Here is a 26,007-nt window from a genome sequence, read left to right as displayed (position 1 = left end):
TTACTTGAGTAAAAGTATCAATACCACAATGTATAAAATACTCCGTTACAAGTAAAAGTCTGGTATTCAGGATTTACTTGTAAAAGTACAAATGTATTGGCATAGTACATCATGTACTTTCTGTGCTTTTTTCCCTGCAAAGTCAAACTTCTAAATAAAGTATTCAATCAATCAATCAATCAAACAAACAATCAAAATATACGTAAAGTACCAAATTAAAAGTACTCTTTTTTGTTTTTCAAAATGTATTCAAAATCTTTTGAAAATAGATCTACACTCTACACAATGCGACTCATTGTGAGATTGTAGATCGGCTATTTTCAAATAGTCAAACAGAGCTTAAGTGGTTAATGTATGATTAGTAATATAAATCTAAATCTACAAAGTAACTAGTAAGTAATGTTTTCAAATAATTGTAGTGGAGTAAAAGTACAATATTTTCCTCCGAGATGTAGTGGAGTAGAAGTAAAAGTATTGAAAATTGGAAATACTCCACTAAAGTAAAATACAGTACTTGTCTGAGTAGATGTACTTGGTTACTTTACACCACTGATTACCAGAGCTGTCACCAAACATGAAAATGCTTGAGAATGAGAAGCACTTGTAAATTCAAATATGTGCTTTAGTGCTTCTCAAACATTTTCATGTCAAGGACCCCCAAATTGGTATTTGGCCACGGACCCCCATCTGAAATATTTTTGTGAATACAGGATTTGTATATAAAAAAAAATCTTTCACTTAATAAAAGGTAAAAAAAATTAACAGCCACGTACGGTACAAAATGGGGTTAACGTGGTTAAACAGATTGTGATGCTATAAACACATTTTGCAAGGGACACCTAGCTAGCTGGAACCCCCTCAACTACTCCTGGGGGTTCCCGGACCCCACTTTGAGAACCACTGGCAGTGTGTTAATTTTTACAGCAAATTCTGATTTAGTCTATAGTCTTTTAAATAACACACCTATTAGTTTTAGTCCTATTTTAGTCTTCTGAAATTGTTTAGTCTTAGTCTAGCCTTAGTCGACTAAATATCAAAACCTTAGTCTTTTAGTCATAGTCGACAAAATTAACACACTGTCCAAGACTCAAGGCCTAAAGTCATTGGGTCTCCTGTTGCAGGGTTGCAACTACTGCATCAATCTGGGTCAGAATCGTCAGAATCTGTTTATGAGAGATTATTAGTAGGCCTACTGCTAGGCTAGCCATTGATCACAAGACGGTCATCTGTCATGACCGTCATGGATTATCTTCAAAATAATGTTTGCACTTTTTCCCTTTTTAGTTCGTACATCTACATAAACGTTCAAATTTCAAATATAAAGTGCTAATCCCATGGCCACGGATATTATAATAATATACGGGTCCTTAGAAGTACCCGTATGTTCTGTATTTTTCAATAAAAAGCATTTTAATCCAATCAATGGCCATTTTCTCATAGATTTATAATCTGTCAGAGTGCAATACACCTTCCAACCGATAAGGTCACCTAGTTGAAAGCGGAGAAAATACGGAGAAAATGGTCACCGATTGGTTTAAAATGCTTTTTATTGAACAATACGTAATATACGGGTACTTCTGAGGGGCCGTACATAATTGTAACATCCGTGGCCATGGGGAAAGTACTTTATATTTGAAATCTGAACTTTTATGTAGATTGGACTCCCAAAGAAGAAGAAAAAAGAAGTTCCATCTGTCACTCAGAGTTAACCATAGACTGTGGAGTTAACTGACCCATAAGGGTACATTTGGAAAGGAAAGCCTATCATCAGTGTTGCCAGATTTTGTGAGAGAAATAAGCAACTAGGTCTAGGGGACTCCTGTGTCTATGGGGGGAGGGGGGTTAGTGCTCTAATAATCAATGAATGCATCAGAGACAGCAATCACTTTGATACCTGTCAGAGAGGGGAGGGGGGAGTGTGTGTGTACAAACACAGATCTGCGATCTTACCTAGTATACCTTTAATATATCTTTAGATACTGTAACTGTACACAGGGGCGGTCTTTGCACTAGGCAAGGTTAGGGGACCGCCTGGGGCCTGAACAGTCAGGGGCCTCATGAGATTTACCCAAATTATTATTTTTTAAATATAAATAAACCCTAAAAAATCCCGCTCGAAAATGCCACAACAAGACCGCTTATTTCATAAGCTTCACTTGTGGCCCCCTCAGACTGCAGTGGTCTATTCTATATCCAATTACAAGCCGAGCTGCCCAGAACGTCACGGCACATTCTAGGAAATAAGCACACTGCTGGTGGGTGTGTGTAGTTGGAGCATGGAGACGAGAGATAAAGTCACGGAGAGAGAAGGACACAGAGAAAGTGAGAGATGGAGAGATATTTACTGGACCAATTTTCAACCTATCTTCATATAATTGGTCCTCACTAATAATCATGATAAAATGGTTAAAAGAAATTCTACTGGGTCTGTGTCTCATGGGAGGGTTGTGGACACTTCAGAAACCCGCCTACCAGTGACATCATTGTTAGGCAGGTAATTTTTTTTTCAAACAAGATTTCAATTTGTATTCGTATTTTTACACGAGAACAATGGCTTCTATTATAGCATGCTAACTTTCCAGGAATAGAAAGCCTGCCGTTTCTATTAGCTTGGATTGGATTGATGATGTCACTGGTAGGCATTTCTGAACTGTCCACAGCCCACCTCTGAGACACAGACCGATAGACAAAAATTGTAGCATATTATCATCAGCATTACTGAGGAGTGAGGACCAATTATATGAGGTTGAAAATGGGTGAAGTCATCCTTTAATGTAAGTTTGCGTAGTTCCTTGGGTTTTTGGCATGCAAATGACCATGGCAGTAGGGTATTTGATAGTTTTTTGTTGGAAGGTGAGAATGGTCTCTCTCTCTCTCTAACACTCGCTCGGTCTCGCTCTCTCATCAATGAGAGAGTGGGAATGTTTTACACTTTTACTGTCGCTTTATGTATATTATGTCTGGATAAACTCCAGTCCCAAACAGTGTACACATACATTCCATGTATCTAAAGTCATGGGTTTTCAGCTGGTGGTCCGTGGTGGTCCCTGACCATGCATTTAGTAATGTAGGAAAGTGAAGATTTGTATTTTATTTCATTTTATTGTCCACTAGTTGAGAAACAGTGCAGTAAATTACCTGGTGGTGACGTATGATGACGAATCAATGTTATCAGTTACTGGGAAGTCGGATGTCAAGAACTTCCACAGAAATAAATTAGAATCTCAAGGGAAACTGTATCGGATTGTCTGGTTGAGTCACCATTATTAGGAAATGTGCCCATAATCAATCGCATGTCTCTGCTTGCTCATACAGTTGCAAAGAATCAGTTAACATGAGTTTAAGGAAGGTTAAGAGAACAGAATAAGGGCAACCATGGGAAAGGAATAGATCAGTGGTTCTCAATATTTTTCTTTTAGCTCTGGACCACTAGCATATCTCAGTAAATAATAATAGTAATAGTAATAATTCACCTCAAATTAACAATTTGAATTAAGCCCTTAACAGTCATTATTTAATTTCAAGCTTTTCCCCCCACACCACGCCCATATCCCCCCTCCCAACACAACAGTGGTCCCCATGTTGATTCTCAGTCAGGGTGGTGGTCCCTACCCCTAACCTGACTCTGCCAGATGGAAGAAGCTTGCGTCACATTTTTACAGGCTGTATTGTGAAGTCAATACCGCCCCCATCTGGCGGAGTCAGGTTAGGGGGTCCCTGGTTCATAATCAGTGATACTCTCTTAAAACAATTCTGGGTAGATCTTGTAGAGCTTGTAGATCTGCTATTTTCAAAAAAGTGAATAAAAAAAAAACATTTTAACAACACAAATAATGGTACAGGGGTCCCTGGCACCAAATATTTTCAGATGGGGGTCCGTGGTGGACAAATACATATTAATTTGGGGGTCCTACTCAGAGTCCTCTATATGAAAATGTTTGAGAACCTCTGGTTAACGCCCAAAATAAGAAACTACACTTTAGAAACAAGCCCAAAAAATCCGCAACCAACCAATATTTACAAGCTACTTTATAGAAAAAGAAGCCCAAACTCGCTTATAATAAGCGGACCTGGCAACACTGTTGCCTTCAGTCGTCCGCATGCACGAGAGCACGAGTACGAGCGCGCTCACCGAGCCCCAATAGTCACGTGTCCAACGTGCGTCTGATTGGAACGTCTGTAAACAGGCTGCGTCGAGAGGAGTCTAGGGGAGAGAGAAATCCTGGGAGAAGGCGGACAAAGAAGGAACTAAAGGAACTAAGTTTAAGGTCAATGTATAGCTGACAGTCTGGAAGGAAGGAGCTGAATGCGTAAGTGAACTTCTGTGCTGGTGGGTTTCATAAATAGTTACGCTGAGGAGCTTCTACAAAGCCGAAAAATGGAGGTGAAATGTGGTCATGAGGAGGCTGCACAGACACAGCTGAAGCCTCATTTATACTTGGTTGCGTGCTGGTGTTGCATGCAGTAAAGAGCAGATATACAAGCTGAACGCGTCACGAATGTGACGCGTGGTGAGCTTGTATATCTGCTATTTACTGAGCACGACACCAGCACGAAACCAAGTATAAATGAGGCTTCAGCCAACCAGCTTGCAACAGTGAACAAACAAGATCAACAACACAACTGCAATCATGCAGAAAAGTCAGTCCGTGGCGTGCAATTTAAAAAGGGGTCCGCTTGAATAGTTGGCAAAGATTTACATTGAAGGCAAAAGGGAGATTATAATTGAGAGTTGCGTCAAATTTTTTTTTGCACCACCAGTTGTTATTGCTAGCAGCTTAACGAATGAGCGATACGGGGGAGGAGGAGGTCACTGTTGGACTGCGACAGTGACACTTGCATCATGGTTCTTAGGATATTTCAGGTTTAGTTTAGGCACGTAACGCACGTTGTCTAAGTCCTGCAGGTCCATACATTTTATTTTTGATGATTGTGAATCAGACTTTTCTGTAAATTGTGATGTGCAGTTCATTTACATGGCTGTTACAGAACAGTCTCAGTGTGTGATTGTGTGATTTTCTTTTTTTGTGATATCACCTGTATTGCTTTCTTTTCTGGCAGGTAACACCAGCAGCAGCAAGGAACAAGTCTCCATCTCTCCCCTAACTCCACACGGTCTATATCTACCATATCTTACATCTCAGTGCCTCTTTACCTGCTACATCTTTTTTTTCCTTCTTAAAATACAAAGATAGGCCTAAACCAGCAAGACAGAAGAACATTACTGCCGTACTTCAGCAAATTTTGAATTTAAGCACTCCTGAACAACCAAATTGTTAAACTTGTTTCCGATTAAACCATACCTTCAAACTCTTGACCAACAAAAGGCATTCATTAGCAATATTACATTCCTTCAAAATCTAGCTTTCAAAACTAGTGCAAAACTACTAGTGCAAGTGAGCCATTGGCAGTACCTATCACAACCATTATGGCCTCCATTACCCAGTCATCCGACCCTGAGATCCCAGACAACCACAGAGAAAGCTGGTTGGCACTACTTTCTGCTGCAGAAGCTTATTGCCAAAAATCTGGTTGTGACCTGGCCATTCTCACAGCCTGTAAAAAATTCCGACCATCAGCTGCAGAGGGAGAAGGGGTTAGAAACAGGGAGAGCAGCAGTGCCTTGCAGAGGAAGTGTGATTTTGCTTATAACGTATGGGGTCAAGGTGCTCTGGCAGAGTCTGCGCGTCGCTACATGGAAGACATTGCCGTGCTGCACTCTACATCCATGTTAACAGCCCACAGGCACACACGCAAGGCTGGAGGACAAGGAGGAACCAAGCTGGTGGTTGACTTGCCGTTGGACACTGGAACAAGGGGGGTGAGTGGCATGCTCTTCATGCTTGTCTGTCTGTCAGTCTGCTGTGATGAATGGTGGTGATATTCATGACGTTTGTGTGTTGCTTCTCTGTTTCAGAGCTTCACCGGTGATGGTGGTCCGGACACTGGCAGTCCCAATACCAGACTGTATTCACAAAGCTATCCGTCGATCTACAGTCCAGGAGCCGTTATTGGCCAGGCTGCTGGACAGAATGGTGAAGGGGAGATGAGTGTGCTTGATGAAGTGGAACGAGGGGTACAGAGGCCCAGGATCGTGGACTTGGAGGAAGAGTGTGAGGATGAGGAAGAGGAGGAGGATGTAGATGAAAGCAGGCATAATCTGAATGAAAGTGCTGGTGAGGACCCATCTCGCTGTCATTGTTTTCCCCACATTTCCCCACATTTTTCAGTCAATTGCATTTGAGGTGTATTAAATGACCATGCTGATGGTCTGGTCTGACATTATTATTGACCATTATCAAAATCATACCTTAATAGATTTTTAAGAAAGCCATGGGATTCATTAATTTCCATATGGTATGAAAATCGACTTGCAGAGACTTGAAACTTGTCAAAGTTACGTCATCATTGTGTGTAGACTGAAAAGTCTAGACAAAAATAGTTTTGCACAGCCATATGATCAGAGATCTCCGCTACTGTCTGATACATCTGGTGACATCCAAATACAATGCATGTGCTAAAACTGTGAAACCTAAAAAATACATTGCAGAACCAATGCAAAGACTTTTGGGTTGGTCCTTTTATATTGGGATGGAATTGGGATTGGTTTTCAAACCAGTGGGCGGAAGGCTTGTAGCGCTGGTTTTCTTAGCTGTTTTAGCCCATCCATTGAATTTGATTTCCCCAGAGGTCTCTGGTCGTCTGGCTTTTGATACTAAGAACATAAAGAAGGGAATAGTCACTGGAGAAAGAAATATTTATGAATGAACTTTGAGTCATTTATTCAGGTGCGTTTGGTAACATTGGGCCGGATTCAGTAAGCGATTTAAGCCCATATTTTGATCGTACCGGCATTTGCGACAATTCCTACATTAGTAGTCTGATTCACAAATGTTTTAATGTCTCTGATTTGAGCGGAAGCTCCGCTCTTTCTCAAGTCAGTTCCGAGGCTGACTTACCAGGGATCAAAGCTTGCGTATGTCATTATAATGCTTTATTCTTCATGCAAAATCAATTACAACAGTGCCAAAACAGTGTGTTTTAAGTTCAAAGTTGCCTAGTTAACCAACACATTCCATGCCAGAGTTTAATCTCATAATGTACTCACCAGTGCCAGCGTTTTATTGTTGTTTTTTTGTTTTTTTCATGTCGCCACAGACCTCGCTAAATAAGTTAAAAGTGCGCGTTCATTTGGTTCTAAACACACGGCGGATCCGTGAGAAACGGCCAGCGAAAATAGTTTCCAAATCCGTGCCGCCATCTTGAAGATACAGCCGATCAACCATAAACAGTGATCAGCGAGGAGAAAAACAACAACCGAGAAAATCGAGTTTTAAACAGGATCCCAGACAGGAAGCGGATACGATCGAAAAAAACGGAACCCGAATAATTCTGTTTCCGACCGGAAACGGAAATGGATCAAAAAAATTCGGAAAGTGCACCTGGGGCAAAATCAATGGGAATCGGCGGTTCGCGTAGATCTACGCGACTGGCACGCTGCGGCTTTAAATAGGTTCGCGTAGATCTACGCGATTGGCATTCAATGTGTTAATATATAGTATATTAAAAGAAAAATACGTCAAACAATGTATTGCTTGTAGCCTATGCAGACATGATGCAGATTCCACCACTTTTTATTTATTTTCTAGGCTATCAGTTGCGTTTAGAGCTGAATTATTAGGTCCCTCGTGTTTGCCAGTGTCGGCCGACTCAGACAAAGTTTCGCGTAATGATGCCTTAATATCGCTGGAGGCACAGACGCGCCTCCAATGTGTCGTGGTATTAATTTATTATACTGTAGGCTACTGTATATTGATCACATGAACGCCACACACAATAACCTAATAATTCTTACCATCTGATGAGGAAACAGTGGAGCGGGATAGATCCATTCCCCATTCCGACATATAGGGATATAATTATATATATATTAATCCTCAGTAGATCAATAAGATCTGGTCGGATAGCAGCGTTCCACTTGCCCTGGATCCTAGCATCATCTTTTTACCTCGGAAAAGGCTTATTTAATATCCTTTCCATGTTTAATTGTCTATTATTTGGTGGTGGGGTTCAAAGTTGTAAACTTCTTTAGTCTCATTACACATGAGATCATTACGTTCAGCTGATCTATCATGCAATAGAGGGCCTCGCTTCCAGACAGAACAGATGTACAAGTTGTCTGTCAAGGCGATGCGACGCCGACGTCTGTATTTTTAGACGAGAGACGGACGACTTTGAACTTCTCCAGCACCAGTGGTGCCAGATTTTGAGAGAAATAAGCAACCAGATCTATGAAAATAAGCCCAAAAAAAAGCAACTATAGGGCACTAGGCCATATGAGAACTGTAAACATTACATACTGTAAACATTGAAAATAGCCGATCTGCAATATTCCACATTTTCTTTCCAAGATTCTTTGAAAATGGCAGATCTACAAGCTCACAACGCGTCACGATGTGAGCTTGTAGATCTGCTATTTAAAAAAACTCTTGAAAGAAAATGTGGAATATTTGAAAGATTTTGGATAAGATTTTGAAACATTCTATTAAACTACTCAAATCTGGTACGGGGCTCCCTGGCATTTTCAGATGGGGGTTATAAAAATTGGTCTCGCGTGGCTGGACTGTTGCCTCCCACAATTTTCAAATGTTTCCGGTCATACAGTGTGGGACTCGGAAACTCTGATCATGATTAAAATATAAAGCGGATGTGAAGCCTCCTCCCCACTTCCGTTTCGTTTTTACAGTCGCGCAAATTTATCTAATATAAATCAAAATCATTTAAGTATATATAGCTTGCTCCTTAGCAGAAATGGAAATTAAAATGTAAAGAGATTTTGAAATATATTTTCGTGAACGGAAGTGCCTGCTTCCTCTCTTGGATTTTGGGAGGTGTAGTTCCAGATTATATATAGCATTCGGAGATTGTGGAATAGTTGTCTGGCTACGCTAGACTAGGGACAAATAGGCTACATTCATTTGGGGGTCCAGGACATGAAAATATTTGAGAACCACTGGTTGAAATAATTAAAAAATTGTGAAGCAAGCCCAAATAAGCAACTACACTTTAGAAACTAGCCCAAAAAAACACAACCACCAATATTTACAAGCAACTTTACAGAAAAACAAGGCCAAAGTCTCTTATAATAAGCAGACATGGCAACACTGTTCAGCACGGTGAAGTAGAAGTTGGATATTTCATTTCCTGTTGCCTTTCATGGTGTGAAAAGGGGAGTGGAACAATACAAATTAACTTCTCGGGAACGCGAGATTGAGATGTTGCGACCAGCTGGCAGCCGTCCAGATTCATCATGACATACACCTGTGATCCGCACCCCTTTGTGAATTGCACGTCAGTTTTAGCTTAGAGAAAATACACCCTCCTTTAGTAACTTTATTTACACCTTATTTACGACCAGCTTAGTGAATGGGGCCATTGTTAATGACCATAGCTAAAATATAAACAAGCACAAAATGTATGGTGTCATGTTTATGTATGCAGCTGTGAATAGACAATGATATGTATTGATGGTAAAATGGTCTCCCTCTGTATTTTAGGTGTGTTCTCTATGGATGAAGACTCGCTGTCCCGTGACTGTGAGCCATTCTTTGAGTCTGATGGGGAGGAGGAGAGTACTGACGGTAAGAGTGTGTGATATTTGCAAATGGGGACACAGCCACATGTATGCAGGATTTGCATGCTATGTTGATGTTCTTATTTTTTTCATCCTAGGGTCCTTGAGTGAAGACGCTCCGCCACCCTCGCGGGGCATGGCTATGGGTCAGTCTGCGTACTCATCCCGCCACACCAACACTATGGCCATGGCTCGCTCGCTTCCTGTATCTGTACCTGTGTGGGGCTACAGAGGAAACAGACCTGGCCAAGGAGACGGCAACAGTGGGGAAAGGGTTAGTGTCACAAGCATGCACACATTCACCGCCAAAGTTTATTCATAATAAAATCACCCACTGCCAGGGTTTTTAATCATTTTTTTATAGAAACAATGTGAATTATTTGTCCGTTTATTTTTTAACATTGAAGTGAATGGATGTTTTTTTTTTTTTTTTTAATATATATCCTAATTCGTTAGGGTTAGGGTTATAAATTTATACTAAAAAATTTGAGAAACATTTTAGGAATTCAAAAACAGAATAAAAAAAAATAATTAAAAGGGGAGAATTCTCCCCTTTGGCGGTAAACACCATTGACTGAAAAGGGGAGAATTCTCCCCTTTGGCGGTGAGAGTGTTAAACATTGTAATATCACTTAATAATATTCACAATCATGCAATGGTGTGTGGCAAAGACTCACAAACTATTTTCAAGTGACGCAAACAAGATGAGTCTATTGCCTAGAAGTGAGAGGCGGGGCTGCTCCATGTGGGCATCTGTTTTTGAGAGTGTGTGGCTCTCAAATGACACTTCAAAATAAAACCCACATTGACGCAATTCATATCATTGATGTTAATTGCATGTTTTTTATTAACACATTTAACATTTCTTGTGTTAATGCTCACATTTTTGACAGCCCTACTTTTAATTCATTCTCAGCTTATTGTTTTGTAAAACTATGGCATCGGCCTTTGAAATGGAGTAGGAAATGACAGTTCATATGAATGGCCTGTAGTTTAGCTGTTTTACCCCTGCTGGTGTCAGAAAGAATTTCTCCCCATTCAAGTGGGTGGGTTTTTGCAGAATTTTAGACTTTATTTTATTAACTTAATAAACATTGTCATAAATACTATATGCTTCCAGTCGCTAGTTTAAAGTCTTCTTTCAATCACCATGATATGCGTTTTGTTAAATTATGGTCCCATTTATTTTAAAATTGATAAAGTAGGGTATGCTGTAGGAGGGGTGGGATGATTTGATTGACAAGCTACACAACCAATAGCATTCATTCCCCAGCCCGCTCTTGATTGACAAGCTACCCAACCAATAGCATTAATTTCCGGTTGCATAGGATATGACGCGATATAGAAAGGTGGCGGATTTGAAATTGCTGAAAAATAGGCTTCATTTGCGGTCTGTAGAGTCAATGGGCGTAACGCTGTCCTTTTCTTTTTACAGTCTATGGTTGGGACCCGACGGCTTCTGTCTTGTCCCCACACAACAAGAATAACATCAGCTATCATGGGCCTCAGGGCAAGAGCATGGATACATTTTTTTGTCATTCCAAGACTGGGAAAATCTTTCAAGAACCGCTGTCACCGTTTATTCCCTCCAACCACTTCCCTCCAACCATTCCACAAATCCTAACTCCAACGCTCCCTCTGTGTCTCCCTCAGGTGGGCTGTGCTGACCTGGAGCACATTGCCGCCAGCATGAAGGCCCTACTTGCCCCTGGAGCCACTGATGGAACAGAGATGTTTGGAGCACTGCCTCGCCCTCGTCTCAACACAGGAGACTTCTCCCTTAAACATTGATCATAAGGGTACAGAGAGAGAGAGAAGGGTGGCGTTGTTGGAGTGAGAGTGCAATGGTGTCGTAAAATAACAAGACCATGATTGCCTGCCATATTTGATGTATGCGACTCAAACCATATAAAAAGTAGTACCTCCATTTATCACTAACCAAAATTAATGGCACATGCTGCAAGGAATCACTGGCATAAAGCAAGGCTGCGTTGTATGTCATTCTCAACACTATACTCCAATTCATCCTACACAAAAACACTAGCTACCACACACCTTACAGTCTGATCGGATCCCAAGATGTACCTGTAGTGACCTGCTGCACAGACCATCATAAACACTAAAACTTTTTTATATCATAGCTTATCTGACACAGCCATTGGTTTTGTACTTTGTGGGGCGAAGCTGAAAAGGGGTGGACGATAACAAAATGGTTGAGTCAACACAAAGCTTATAGCTTTTAAAATGAGTGAGGACATCTGTGCCTCCTCAAGCCTAATTTATGTTTCGGCCATCCATTTTTTTTTTCTTTGTCAGTTTAAAATATATTTTGCCAAAGCATAAATTAGGCTTCAGAACATACATATTTGTACTTTTACTTTTGCCAATGAATGACTGACTGCTAGAATGATTGTAAATCAAACCTATCTAAGGTATGGTGGAGGGTATCGTATGCTCCAAGTATCTTGTTATCTTGACTGGTTGAATGAGAAAGAAATTGTGTGTGAGCGAGAGAGAGAGAGAGACGGTTTTAGTTGAAAAGAAATGTGTCCCATCTTCAAAAGCAGATAAATGTTACGCTCAATACTTTTATGTTTCAAATAAAGGAGCAAAACCTAATGAATAAGCCTGTCTTGTTTTCTTTGCTAACACCTGTAAGCTATAGAACTCCGCTTTTCAAAATTAGGTCCTCGAGCTGGTCCCAGGCAGTCCCCAGCCAATTGAGTAATTTGATTGTACTATAAATCAATAAAAAGAAATTCTAACCAAAGTCAATTTGGGCTTCTGTGACCTGAAAGTTCCAAACCCCCTGATAGAGGTTGCAACTTGCAATATTATTGATCCCCACCAGAGAGTGCTGTGAGCTCTTCATTTGAAATATTGCAACCTGTTTGCATACAGTAAATCAATGATTGCAACATACATATGAGATTAAATGGGAGCAATAGAAAACATGCAGTGATAGTCTGACAATATTGAATATGGTTGCCTCTGTGTAGTATTGATTTGTGTTGTCTGTATATAATGTCAGTGGAGCCAAATGTAATAAAATAACAGCATCTTCAGGTTTTGTAAACACTGTCTTAACTGATAGGAAATCACACTAACAAGATTGGACCATAGTGTTATTTCACAGTGGTTGTATTTAATTACTGGGTCACATGAAAGCAAATAAAATATAAAATGATACAGGCTCTAATTCTAAACAAACACTATAGCATAGAATATATAACCTGCTGTGTGAACGAAGAAAAAAACCTTGACTGTCTAATTATAATACATAAATGCTGTAGGTAGGCTATAGCCAACAATAATTTATAGTCAGGCAACCGTATGGATATTGTCATATTACAGACATCAACTATTAGAGTCAAAATCTAAATGAATCTGCGATTATGGTCTTAGTTTCTTTTTTTTACCCAGAATTTATTTTAAAAAGAATTTCAGAAATGTCATATCCCCCAACATTTCAAAACATTTTCAAAGGTAATGCAAATAGCCGATCTACAAGCTCACAATGCGTTGTGAGCACTATTTCTGATATAGAATATGTAAAGTGATAATGTATTTTTCGAAGTTTGGGTTCTGGGGAGACACAAAAATTCTCTTTTGCTAAAAAGCTTGGGAATCACTGTTCTGTATCATCTACATTACTGAGTGTTTTTTTTTAGTTGGCAAAATGAATTTGTGCCGACCCAGAGCCCGGGTAAAATCTTGTCTTTGAAGTCTTTTTTGAACTTGTGAATGAGCCGCACTTCCTTCTCGCCCTCACTCTCTCCCTCTACCGCGAGGAACTTGATGATGCCGGCGGGCTGATCAACGTACACTCCTAAGGTTGACGTCTGTGGGATCTCCACCTCCACACACTCAGAGTTGTGCCACACCTGGAAGCAGGACCCGGCCCAGCCTGCACCCCAGGAGAAGTCGTTCTCTCCCAAGCCGCAAGGCCCGTCTGTACCTTTCCGTCCTGAATTCGCATATGCCGCTCCGATCACAACCCAGCCCTCGTAGTCCACCTCCCAGTACCCCCTTGAGCCCAGCAGCCCTTCCTTACACAGCACCTGCATGTAGGACAGGAGGGAGTTAGCATTTTATAACATTTTCAAACAAATACAGCACAGTGTTGTAAACTTGAGAGTTAAGGGTACATTTTTGCACCCTGAAGGGTCCTTGTGATTGGGGTTCAAACCCAGATCTGCCACTCACCCAAAGAGGAATCCCTACTTGGCCAGAGGAGATATTGGGTTTGTAAGCCTCGTGTAGGGCTACTCCATCACAAGTCAACTTTTACACTCTCAGAGCTCAATATATGGAAAAGACCACTGCACTTATGACTATAGAATGGGCCATGGTGCAAGAAAACTTAATAGTATAAGAGAAGGAGGTTCTGATTGATTGATATCTTTATTGAGCTCTGCACACTTGGATGAATTTCTTTAATTAAAATCAAGCTTCATCAGATCAGGGCCCAGATGATGGTCATCTTCATGAGGGAAGGAGCCAAGCCTTCGGTCAGAAGACCTTCACCAGGGCCCTGATGAAGGTCATCTATCTGAAAGCTTGGCTTTTATTAAAGAAAGGTGAGGGGGTGAAGTGGAGATAAACACATTGCGGGACCGCCGCAGTGTGTTTCTAACCACACTATTCATTTGAGCCAATAAATGGATCACTTATTGTTCAACATTGATTCATATTACACATTTTGCGTCTCCCGGCGGTGCGAGACGTTCAGCAAAAGCCACCTGTGTCTGCTCTGAGGAGCGCTGTGGCCAGAATAGCTCGCTTACAGTGTCTGAGATCCAGAGCGCAGAATCTGTGACTGCCCCTCCAGAGCATGGGAAGCGATTGCGGACGATGGGTCTGGGGTTCCTTAAGGGAGTTCCAGAAAGTCTCCAGCAAAATGAGGAACATTTTAAACACTTACATCCCTATTTAATTTTTTGAAAAATGTTGACAACTGTTGACAAATCTTCTCTTATAGAGGTCCTTGGCACAAAATCCTTTGAAATGGGGGTCCGCTGCCAAATGCATATCAATTTGATGGTCCTTGACATAAAAATGTTTGAGAACCACTCTAAAGGATCCTTACCCACTGCACTGGCTGTCAAACACTGTAAAACAACAGTTCCTGTTACCTCAGTGTGAAGTCAGATTAGTGTGCGCTGTGCCGAGCATGGACTTGAATGCGGTCCTTAGCTAACCCACCTGTGGTGAGTGTTCATATCTCTCAGGTTTGGCGGGGTATGGGCACGTTCTGTCATCTGCTGTGCGAGCCACCTTGGTGCCACCCTCTGAGATCCACAGCAGCTTCTGGGCAGTTTTGTCATCCAAACTAAGAGGCATCCAATCTGCAGGTAGACATGACAGGGATGGAAATTAATACCAGTAGAGATGAGGGGGGGGGGGGGCAGAGTTCAGACAAGGAGGAGGTCAAGATCTTTAAAGCAAACATATAGAGAACACAAAGCAGATAAGAATGCTCCGTGTCTTTCCACAGGATGTCGTTAGACTAGGTTTTCAACACTATTCGCACAGGAGCCAGTGGGGGCTGCTTCAAACTGATTTTAAACCAGAGCTTAAAAATGGTAAAAGACAAATCACAAATACACAGCCTTACGTTTCATTAAGTCTGCCCTGGTGGTCGGTTCGCGAATAAACTCATATGGAGGGAGCTTTTCTTCTAAGATGGGAGTGAAGGAGAGAAAACAGGAAAGAATAATTATTTGATTGTATGATCCTTTGGGATTTAGAAAAAAAATCTCAATAGTGACACATGGTTGTTTTTTGGGGGTTTTCTTTTTACCTTCTTTTTTTGCTGCACCATTGCCATTTCTTCCTATAAAAAAAGAAAACATATTTTATGTTACAGTTTGTGTGTTTGGCTGAAGAGGGGAAGGGGACAGAGGGATGGAAAGGGGAATAGAGAATATCTGCACAGTAGAACTCCTATAAAGGTCCATTTGGGGCAATTTTTACACTCACAGTAACTTCTGTATTTCACTTATGTAGACTTGCATCTGTCAGATACAGGATAGTTTCACTAATCCCGTTCAGATTGGTTTACATGACAAAGTTACAGTGGAAAATAATTCAGGATGACTACACCATCAGTTAAATCTCTGACATTCACTTTGAGTCTTTTCTCTTTGGGCCTTGATTCATGTATTTTTCCAATGCTAGCTGAGGTTTAGGTTACAGCATGAGGAATGCCAAGCCTAAACATAACATTGGTTAAAGACACACATCACAGTCACTGACAGCAGGGGGGCTGGTTGAGGCTATGAATATACTTTGTCTGATGCTGTTGCTTCACACAAGCAAGCACAGGTTATCATAGCTTTTGTATTTTCATATTCATTTGTTTTAATTTTTATCTAGTTTAGACTTTTTGTTTTCAATTTCATTTTTAAAGTGGGTTTGCTAGTTTAGATTAGTTTTAAGGCTTAATTTTAGTGTTAGTAAAAGTTTTGTTTTATTGTAATATGGTGTATTTTTCAGGGTTGAGATTCAAAAAGGTCAGAAAAAGTATTTTGTAAACATGTCATAAAAAGAATTTCACAGTAAAAAATTGCACAGCTAAAAAGGTGGAAGATCAATTTCTACCTATCTCTATCTAAATACTAGGCTTAAGTATGAAATAAATTGACAGTGACTAAAACTAACTTTATTTCGTTTTGTAAACACATAAATAGAGCTGCAGGTAGTTTTTTTTTGTAAAGCCTCATTTCTATGTTTACTTCAGTTAACTAGTTCACATATAGTTTTCATAATTATGTTAGTGTTCGTTAACTATGATAACCTTGCTTCACACCACTGTTACTGGCATGTCTCGTTTTCTCCTGCTCGTCAGTGAGTCTATTGATTTTCTAAGGATACATCCAGACTGGATAGGATCCACACTCTGGCCTGGATGCCAGCACGCTTCTGTGTAGATGATAGGTGCTCAAACACTCACTGGCATCCCACTTTCTCACCTATTAAGCCATTACAATTTCATGCCTGTTACAGTGCATCAGTGTCAAATTTAAAATCTAAAAGCCTCAATCGTTCTGTTATGTGTATAAAGCAGATTATGGCCGTTTTAGCATATCATCCATGAAAGTAAAGTGAGTTCATATTCAATTTGTTTCTACTCTGTATGAAGAACTATCTGTGAGGCCACTATGACTCAGAGGATATACAGTATACATCGTCTCCAATGCATTCCTCTTGTCCAGTGAAATAATTGGACAGTGTTATGATAGTGCTCATCTTCTAGGTTAATTCACAACCTGCTGAGGTCGATTCCCATACTTTATGGGAAGTAACAAATAATAGGATAAGAGGGATTTGTAATTCCATCTCCCATTTGATTAAATAATGTACCGGTAATCTTAAATCATCAATCCTGGAGAATGAAATGTCTTGCCTAGAATCCATTAAGAAATATTATTTTTCTGATGTAAGACAGAGGGAGTTAACCATTATTAAGTCAGAGTACCACACATGTTGTACTACTAAAGCTGAATGTCTACTTATTAGAACCCACCACAATAATTATGAAAATTCAGACAAACCTAGCCTTGATTCAAGACTGTCACGAATCCATGGCTGAGAAAAACCAAGCCGACTTTTGGCATTGAGACTCAAGCAATCAGAACAATTAGCATCCATAGACATATGATAGCACTCAGTGAGGGAATGGATTTGAAGGGTGAACAGATCAACTCATTGCTTCATTAGCATCTGTCCTATGGCAAAGATCTTGGGCAGCCTGTGACACAAATGGATGGCAATTCTTTCCCAAGGTTGGCAGTTCTGTCATTGATCATGACAGAACTGCCAAGTTCCAACATGCTGTTGATAGGGATCGGAGAGTCAGCTCTTTGAGCACAGCTCTGTTGCATAGAATACTCCACCCTGGCACCTGTTTGAGTGCCGTTGGAGAAACATAACCTCTGCGGTCTGCACATCTTGGCATTTGTGAAAGAGGTCAACAGGATGACGACTGCAATGAAAAATGGTAGCTTGCTATAAACATCTGTCGACATCAGATATGAACGTACATGCGAAGCTAGAGGGCATTGCTATTAAAACATGTTGGCCAATGACTCAAACAAAGATTATTATCTAATTTGCAAGCGTGGATTGTGATGGCTGCTAGCCCTTGGCTTTTAATGGATGCATCCCATGCCTACAAAGGCCATATTACCTTCTGTCTTGGGGCAATGTAATAAAACCTAAATATATAGAAGAACCACAGCTTTGAATGGGACAGTGAACCTGATTGTTACCTGACCCACAGTTTCTAAGACTAGAAAATGTGATAAGTGTGTGGGTATGTGGGGCTATTACATGAACTATACTGAGGCTTAGGATCCAATTACAGGATTAGATAGATTTTGGTTCTGGAAATTGTCCACACAAACCAGTTGGCTAAACAGCACACTCATTGAAGTCGAGCATGTCACTTCAAAAGAAAGCATGCATATAAACACATGCATAATGCTAAACAACAGATGGAGTATAACACGAGGTAGAGATTTGGCAAGAAAGAGAGAGAGAGGTAGAGTTAAGGTCAGATCGTTTTCTTGGGACACCAGTGGAGAAGGAAGAGTTTGATGACAGCTCACTTCATCCATCTTTCCTCGCTTCCTCCCTGCAGACCCCTGGAATTCTCCCTTCAAGGGATAGAGCACGTGAAACAGGGTACGCAGCGAGCTGGACAGAGTTACGGCACGGCACTTGCAGTGACCAGGGCGTATTAAGAGGGAATTATTGAGTTGATGCACGGCTACATTAAAAGGAAAACTTCAAGAGAAATTCTACACCATATGAAAGGCTTCCAACTGCAAAACACCGCTTCGAAATAAGACCGTAAATAGATTTATGATTCCTATTAGAGTAAGGATATCTCACAGTACCAGACGTTGTGAACACCTCAATACTCTTTGGAAGGAGGCTTTATACTGTGGAATAGGTGAAGTGAGGGGGCACGAGTACCGTATGACAGTCCTCTGGCTTTTCTGCGAATGCTAAGCCCTGGCAGATATCCAGGCACACTCAGTGGGATCAACAGTAAAGCCCCACTGAAATCAACAGGTGGATAAACAGATACTGAAAGTGATTGACGGTTTCTCATGGGCTTTTGAGACATATAAGGGAAAATAGTATAGAGGAACATTCATGACATAGACAGGGATACACTATCAACAATGACAGCAGTAAAACATGACTGGTCCTGAATGCTCGGAGGACCATCTCAATTGATACTGTAGCTGATCTTGAGTTGGTTTTAAATATCAAATCAAATAATGGTAAAAAATATATATAATAATAATAATAATAATAATAATAATAATAATATAATAATAGTAAGGAATTGCAGAGGGCAGGTAATAAAGACCTACTTGGAGTGCCTTTGTTTGGGAATAAGTGGAAATATAATCTTAAACTTAAGCATGCAAAAGAGTGTTGTACTGAGTGCTATGTCCAACACGGGTTGGAACACGGGCGTTTATTCGCTTCGACAGTGAAATACAGGACGTATCAGAATAAGGGATGGGTGGAGTCCACTTAAACATCCATCCATCTCTCCACATATCTGGGAGGACGGCCGTTGTGGCGGAGTCATAAGAGGTCATCCTAGCTGATACCAATGAAAAGTATGTTTGTTTTGGATTTAGAGAGACAGACCTCAAGGGCCCCTTGCAGTGGGAGAGTGCTGGTTGTACAGATCGGGTTCAAGACATCCCACTGAGGCAGCAAGATGAAGATCAGAGAAGCCACTGATAGTGACATGAAGTGACATGCTGAAAGAGAGTTCGAGATGTGGGAAGGAATGAGGGACTGAGAGAGAGAGAGAGAGAGAGAGAGAGAGAGAGAGAGAGAGAGAGAGAGAGAGAGAGAGAGAGAGAGAGAGAGAGATTGAGAGATTTGGGCGGAGACTGCCCAGTCATCCCTCTGGTTCCTGTTAGTGTCAAAAGCTGCTGGCTGTGAGCCCTGTGATACAGATGATGAAAGATATTCAATTGAGATGGATGAAAAAAAAAGGACATGCAGACAACAGATGGCAGATGGAGACTTTGACAAGCGAAAGGAGGAATCTGGTGAAATCAGAGAGAGAAGCATAAAACCTAATATGCTTTGTCACAGAACAATGTCGCTCGTCCAAAATAATAATGAAAATCTGTTATTTCCAACAAGTGTGTGATGGATTAGGCTTTAGGTTAATACGCAAATGTGACTGAGGCACAAGTGAATCCTCCTATTAATATCCACTGCATCAGAAGACAGTATTTTCATATTTAATATCACGTACATTAGTGCATTTGTATACAACCACCATACTGTAAGTTGGTGACATTAATTACCATAATTTAGATGTTACAAACGGGAGGCAAATTCATTCTATTGCCTTGACAACTAAATAAACGTGACAGTGCTCAGGGATGATAGTTATTAACATGCCTTTGGACTACCATCCAAAATCCAAAGGCTATGAGGGCTCTCACATTTGGGGTTTTGAATTACTGTTACCGCATCTCACACTTCATCAGTCATGGGCGCCAGACGAAGCATTAGCTACAAGAGGGGTTGTGGTTGGGAGATTGGGTTGGGGGTGGTGGTGGGGGTAACTAAGTGTTTGAATATTTCATGGTGCACGAAACGTCACTGGTGGATATGCCAATACATTGCAATTAAGGGAGCTACAGTGTGCAGACTTCCTTTTATGTTTTTTTTATGTGCAAGGTTGGAAATATCCATTGAACAGGAAACAATGGCACCTAATATTAATCAAGTGACATGTATTGATGGGGGAAAGTAAGAGAAGTGACAGGAGGTGGCAAAGAATAGCATGCTCCAGGGAAGAGAAACGATACAGGAAGAAAAGACTTCATGTAGCTGTAATATTATATGTGATCAAATTAACGATCTTCAGGTTTCATAAAGGGAGTCTACAGGTGTATAATCTGTGCGAGGGCCTTGGGAAAGCCAATTCCTGGTTGGTGACATGTCATGTGCGAAAATGATTGATGAGCAAAGTTGGCAGGAAATTTGGAGAACAAGGATGTTTGTCAGCCAGCAGATGACACCCAGAAATGTAACTTCTACCCAAGTCAAATAAACAACATGATAAACACATCATAAATAAGTAATTAAGTACACCTAAGTAAGTAAGTGAACCTAACAACATGCAGCAAAAATTGTTTTGGTTATCGGTAGAAGAGTATAATTCCACTGGCTTAGTGATAGGGGAATATAATACCCCTGGCTTAGTGAAAGGGAAATATAATTCTGCCGCAAGCAAAACTGTGGCACATAGGTCACTAAACAAAATCTACAGTTTCAAAGCTAAAATGTAGTGTGTGAGCTATTATAAATATAGATACAGTAGTATGTTTACACCCTGTACTTTATATCTATTCCAGTTTAACATAGACTCAACACCCACATTTTACAACAATGGTTGTAGATAGCTCATAACCAGACGTTAATGTTAATGTTAATTGTTAATGTTGTTAATGCAACATTTCACAGGTACGGCATTCACAGATGACATTTCACAGAGAAGTAGTACAGCTATAGAGTGATTATTTTTTGAGTATTCGACACAAATAAAACAACGAATAACACAAATAAAAACAAAAGCAACAGGTGTAATACGAAAGTAATAAGAACATTAAAAAAGGATAAGGTTTTAAACAGGCATTGCAGAGAGATCCTGACATTTAATTATTGGGTGTTCAAAGTATCATGAATGCAAATACAAATATTGTGACAAATATAATTCCAGTAGTTGGTCATCAACTTTAAACACTAATTCCCTCAAGTATGCCCATTGCCCACTGTAGATTATTCGTGGCGGAAATGAAAAATGATTGTAAAATAGATTCAATGACAAACGCTGAAGCAAGGCATAATAAAATCCTTCTGATCCATATTGTATATCCCACAGATGTCCTCAAAGCCATTCTGGTGAGGATGGGCTCTTACCTGCTTTCTTAGGTACAGGCATGGTTCCCTTGGGTCTGTTCGGATTGAAGTCTAAGGTCCACAGTTGTGATACTGATGGTGCCCCCCCCCCTGAAAGAACACTCTTATTTACCGACAGAAAATGGGGAGGGCTGAGTGGGATTGGACAAGGGGGGGGGCCAGGTAGGAGGAGGGGATGTTCTGAGGTTTTGGTTGGATGCAAGGGTAGTTTCTGACATCTGAAACTCCAGTGACATCTACATGTAGGGATCATGTGGATGGAGATGAGCAAAAACCCAATATATCCCAGGAATGCCTACTTACATTTACATACACATGGACCTAACATGTGAGTTACAGTATGCACAAATTCCATGCTGACATTAATAGAAAAGGACGTAAACAAATTTGATAATCATCTACAACAAGAAAGTTGATTCTACAGCTAAGCTCAGGGTCAAAGGCTGTGGCCACATTTCTGTCTAATTTGGATGTGAGCCTCATTGTCATGATTAAGAAAGAAACATTAAGAATCAAGAGGGTTTATTTGACATTCACTCACACAGGAGTGGTATAGTATCAAAGTATCAAAATGTTGGTATGAGATGATAATAAGAATTCTGGACTTCAATGAAATAAAATAAAATAAATAAATAGCTCTCTTTAACTCTTTTTAAACCCCATTTGTTATGTCATATCATGCTGTCATTTTAGAATATTTGAGCAAATAACGCATGTTATGTCACTTTAGCTAATTGCGTAAAAGTAACATTTTGACATATAAAGTTAAGATATCATAGCATAGCATAACTTAGGCGGTACCTTTCCTGTGTCCTTGATGAGATCACGAGTTCTACTAGAAGACCTACTGAATAGAAGGTGACAGTATTCTAAACTTACAGTATAGGCTGCCAGCCAACTGTTGGAATGATTTCAACAATTACATTTACCGGCTATCAGCCACCGCAATAGTGCTTCTTTGGCAAAGAAGTTAGATCATACTGTTTCCTAAGGCTGATAAGTGGTGGCTGCCCTCAGAGGCCCAGAATAACAACATAAAACAATGCTTCTTTTTTTTAAACTTCTCAAACATCTTAGATTTGTATTTGTTTAGGCTACTTCCATAACATTTTCAATTACTTTTCCAACATGTCTTTTAGCCTGAGTACTCTGCATAACATTTACAGTTGCTGTGGTTATTACAATAATTGTTAACATGCGTAAAACATACCCAGTCTAAATAATAACTATTCTACTTCAAAGACTACAAGAAATGGGTAATGTGTGTGTGTGTGTGTGTGTGTGTGTGCGTGCGTGCGTGCGTGCGTGCGTGCGTGCGTGCGTGCGTGCGTGCGTGCGTGCGTGCGTGTGTCTCTTCCTTTTAATGCAACAGTGATAATCATACTATGATTGTATTGAAACTGATTAAATGATTTTGAATCACGTTATTCATATGCCTTTGGAATATTTACATATCTAGACATGAGCAAGCTTCATTATTCTGATAAGACACTTTCAATTGATGTTGCAATACCAATCTTCCGTCTTGCTGCCAAAAGCCTAATTGATGCTTTGTTGAATAGTGTTGTTTGCCAAAAATGACTGGTGAATTAAATGAGCAGATATGATTTATGTATGTACTGCATGAATACTGACATCCGCATTTAAAGGCATACTGCCTGACTACGTTCACTTGTAGCCTCAGAAGAACAGAGGATTTTATCTTCACTGGCACATGTCTCGTTTGATACTACTTCTCTGGGCCTCTGTGTTTTGAGGCACAAGTTATTAGAGGAGGAATTTTAATGAAGTTTAACTACCCGCTTAGCACAGGGCCCCTATAAGAGCAAATATGTCCGGAGTGTGGCAAGCACATATATTTCAGCACCTCAGCTTACTGCTGTCAGTGAGTAGGATTAAGGAGTATTGTACCATGACCTTTGGTGAGGGGTACTGGGCACAGAATTATAAGGCTCACTATCACTATGCTATATTCTTACATGACACATTCAGTTAATAGCTTATTAGATTGCTTCATTACGTGCTAACTTAGCAGTGTTACTGTGAAATGTATAGCATGATGAGACTCAGGGGATACAATCGCTGCATGGCAGTAATCTGTGAAGGAGTGATTGAATTAATTCTCTTGTCGTCTTCCTGCCTCTCTCTGAAAGTCTGTTTTCAACTGACTGACGTGGCAGGTGCCTCTTTCCTCTCACATTTTGTTTCTTGACTGATTGTGTCCATGTGCTCTCAACAGTGTGGCCTGTATCTCAGTTTGACCAAGGAGCTCTTGTTGGTACTGATGAAGCAACATTCATTAGGCTACTCAATGGCTCTTGATTACTTCCTAATGATGAGGCCATGTAGCAGTGAAGAATAGCATACAGTCTGTTCAACAATCTTGCATTTGGAAGTGGAATAGGCAGGACGATACATGGTGTGGGTGCTTGCTGTGGGAGACTTCCTAGACAGTTACATGTCATGATTGATGATCTCTCTTTAACCACACATAGTTAGGATGTTGAGTTTTATTGGGTGAAAATGACAGTCTAAAATCAACTGCCCCCCCCAGCCGCTTTAGTGCAACATAAACCTTGTGATACTCCTAAATCACAAGGCATCACAAGCAGGGGGTCCCCATGGTATCATGGTAACATTGGTGGTCTCTTAGCGACAGAGCCAAAAGATTTATGAACATCTCTGGTATGCATGCGCCACGCGGCAGCCTGTTTCATGTGGGCCACGTACATCCCTCTTCCTCTACACCCTTCAGCACTCTCCTCCATGTACTCTCCCCCCCCCCCCACCAACATTCTTTATTTATATAAAGGTTATTCCTCAAAATGTTTTTAATTTGTTGACCATTAGTATTAGTGCTCTGGTTGTTTGTCAATCATGCTCATATGATTTTGTTTTATCCAAGCTAGATTTAAGACATGTTCTTCTCAAGTAAGTTTCTGTGATATACTATCACTAATACAGTATGATATGCTCTGTACATGTCCTTGTGCGGACTATGATGGATTTGTGCAGTAACTAATTGCTTGATGTGTTTCAGCCATTTTGGGTATCTGGATATATTCTTGGTATTTAGATACCGGTAACAGTAGTATGAATGAAGAAACATCAACATTCAAACTCAAAGTACCTTAGTACATCAAAATGGTGTGTTTTTATTATTTTCATTTTTCAATCATTTCATGCTTAATCAGATGATTAGGAATAGCTTTAAGTCAAAAGCACTATTTGGACACAGGACATGATGCTACTGATTTTTGTTGTTGTTGCTTAGGACCTTTCAACAACAAGGCAATTGAATGTGCTTTACACAAAACATTAGAGCATTGAGACTTTTGAATAAATATGAAAAATATGTTATTAAAGAAACAAAATTACAGTGCAGCACAAGAATAAAAAAATAACCAAAAGATTAAAAGGCAGTGGCAAACAGTATTCAGCATTGATTGTAGCAGACCTGCAGTTTTCTGGGAGTTTGTTTCAGATACTGTATGTGGTGCATAAAAACAGAAGGCTGCTTCTCAATGTTTTTAGTACTCTGGGGACATAAAGCTGACCTGTCTAGATTATATGAGAGGTCTAGAGGGTTCATGGTGTAGCACGATCAGAAATGTATTTTGGACCTACACCATTCAGTGCTTTAATAGACCAACAGTAGTATTTTGGAATACATTCTTTGACAGACAAGGAGCCAGTGTATAGCCACGGAGAACTGGAGTGATATGATCCACATTGTTGGTATTACCATGGACGCCAGCAGCTCAGCGTTGAATCTACGCCTGTCTGATAGATTTATTCTGATCAACTGTTACACCAGTTGAATCTGCTGAAGATGAACGCATAGACATGGTTTTACAAATCTGAGACATAAGTCCTTTAGTCTTTTATATATTCTTAAGGTGATAGTAGGCTGACTTTGAAATTGTGTCAATGTGGCCACTGAAATACAGATCTGAGTCAATAACTACAACAAGCTTGGCTTATGTTTTTTTCTTTATAATTACAGTCATTTTGTTGTCATCCATTATCCGAGAAATTGGGAGCATGCAGATATTGGACAGAAGAGGCCCCAGAATGGAGACTTGGGGAAGTTATAACATGTCATTTTTGTCCACTCAGATGTGTAGCACCTAGGGCATAGGGCATAGCAGTGGCGGCCATTTTCTGGTTCCATCGTTCCAGACCCCATTCATTTTTCCCCCCAGATTTTTCCCCAAAAATATTTATATCAATTAATTTAAGCCTAGAATCAAGCCATGGTGAATCATGACCATAAAACATTTGATTCTGTGAGATATATTATTATATTATATACTATATTTAATAAATACCCTTTGTTTTGCAATTTTCAAATATTTTTGTTCACAGAATCAAACGTTTTATGGTCATGAATCACC

At 40.2% G+C, this 26,007-nt stretch overlaps 2 protein-coding genes across 2 annotated transcripts; one reads left to right on the top strand and one right to left on the bottom strand.

Moving 5' to 3' along the window:
• Positions 1 to 4,175: 4,175 nt before the first annotated feature.
• Positions 4,176 to 12,260, top strand: akt1s1 (AKT1 substrate 1 (proline-rich)). The gene is made up of 6 exons (XM_080446728.1): positions 4,176 to 4,310; positions 5,062 to 5,821; positions 5,918 to 6,176; positions 9,558 to 9,641; positions 9,733 to 9,908; positions 11,288 to 12,260. Exons 2-6 carry the CDS (start codon positions 5,429 to 5,431, stop codon positions 11,423 to 11,425), a joined length of 1,050 nt encoding a protein of 349 aa, XP_080302854.1. The 5' UTR covers positions 4,176 to 4,310; positions 5,062 to 5,428; the 3' UTR covers positions 11,426 to 12,260.
• Positions 12,261 to 12,765: 505 nt separating this feature from the next.
• On the bottom strand, positions 12,766 to 21,671 carry LOC308099105 (tripartite motif-containing protein 16). Its single transcript, XM_080447698.1, has 5 exons — positions 21,611 to 21,671; positions 15,438 to 15,470; positions 15,252 to 15,314; positions 14,840 to 14,982; positions 12,766 to 13,695 (listed from the first exon to the last, which is right to left on the bottom strand). The coding sequence occupies exons 1-5, from the start codon at positions 21,630 to 21,632 to the stop codon at positions 13,285 to 13,287; spliced, it is 672 nt and encodes a 223-aa protein (XP_080303824.1). The 5' UTR covers positions 21,633 to 21,671; the 3' UTR covers positions 12,766 to 13,284.
• Positions 21,672 to 26,007: the final 4,336 nt, after the last annotated feature.

The sequence above is a fragment of the Gymnoscopelus braueri genome (genome assembly GCF_963280865.1).
Source record: "Gymnoscopelus braueri genome assembly, chromosome: 13".
Taxonomy (NCBI): Eukaryota; Metazoa; Chordata; class Actinopteri; order Myctophiformes; family Myctophidae; genus Gymnoscopelus; species Gymnoscopelus braueri.
Note: the sequence above shows the minus strand (reverse complement) of the source record. Positions and strands in the feature narration are given on the sequence as shown.

Excerpts from the sequence above, each read along its gene's own strand:
- akt1s1 (XM_080446728.1), top strand. The coding sequence starts at position 5,429 with ATGGCCTCCATTACCCAGTCATCCGACCCTGAGATCCCAGACAACCAC. Across the intron at positions 6,177-9,557 it reads TAATCTGAATGAAAGTGCTG|GTGTGTTCTCTATGGATGAA; the intron begins GTGAGGACCCAT and ends TCTGTATTTTAG. Across the intron at positions 9,909-11,287 it reads ACGGCAACAGTGGGGAAAGG|GTGGGCTGTGCTGACCTGGA; the intron begins GTTAGTGTCACA and ends TGTCTCCCTCAG.
- LOC308099105 (XM_080447698.1), bottom strand. The coding sequence starts at position 21,632 with ATGCCTGTACCTAAGAAAGCAG. Across the intron at positions 15,315-15,437 it reads TGGTGCAGCAAAAAAAGAAG|AAGAAAAGCTCCCTCCATAT; the intron begins GTAAAAAGAAAA and ends CTCCCATCTTAG. Across the intron at positions 13,696-14,839 it reads GATATGAACACTCACCACAG|GTGCTGTGTAAGGAAGGGCT; the intron begins GTGGGTTAGCTA and ends TCCTACATGCAG.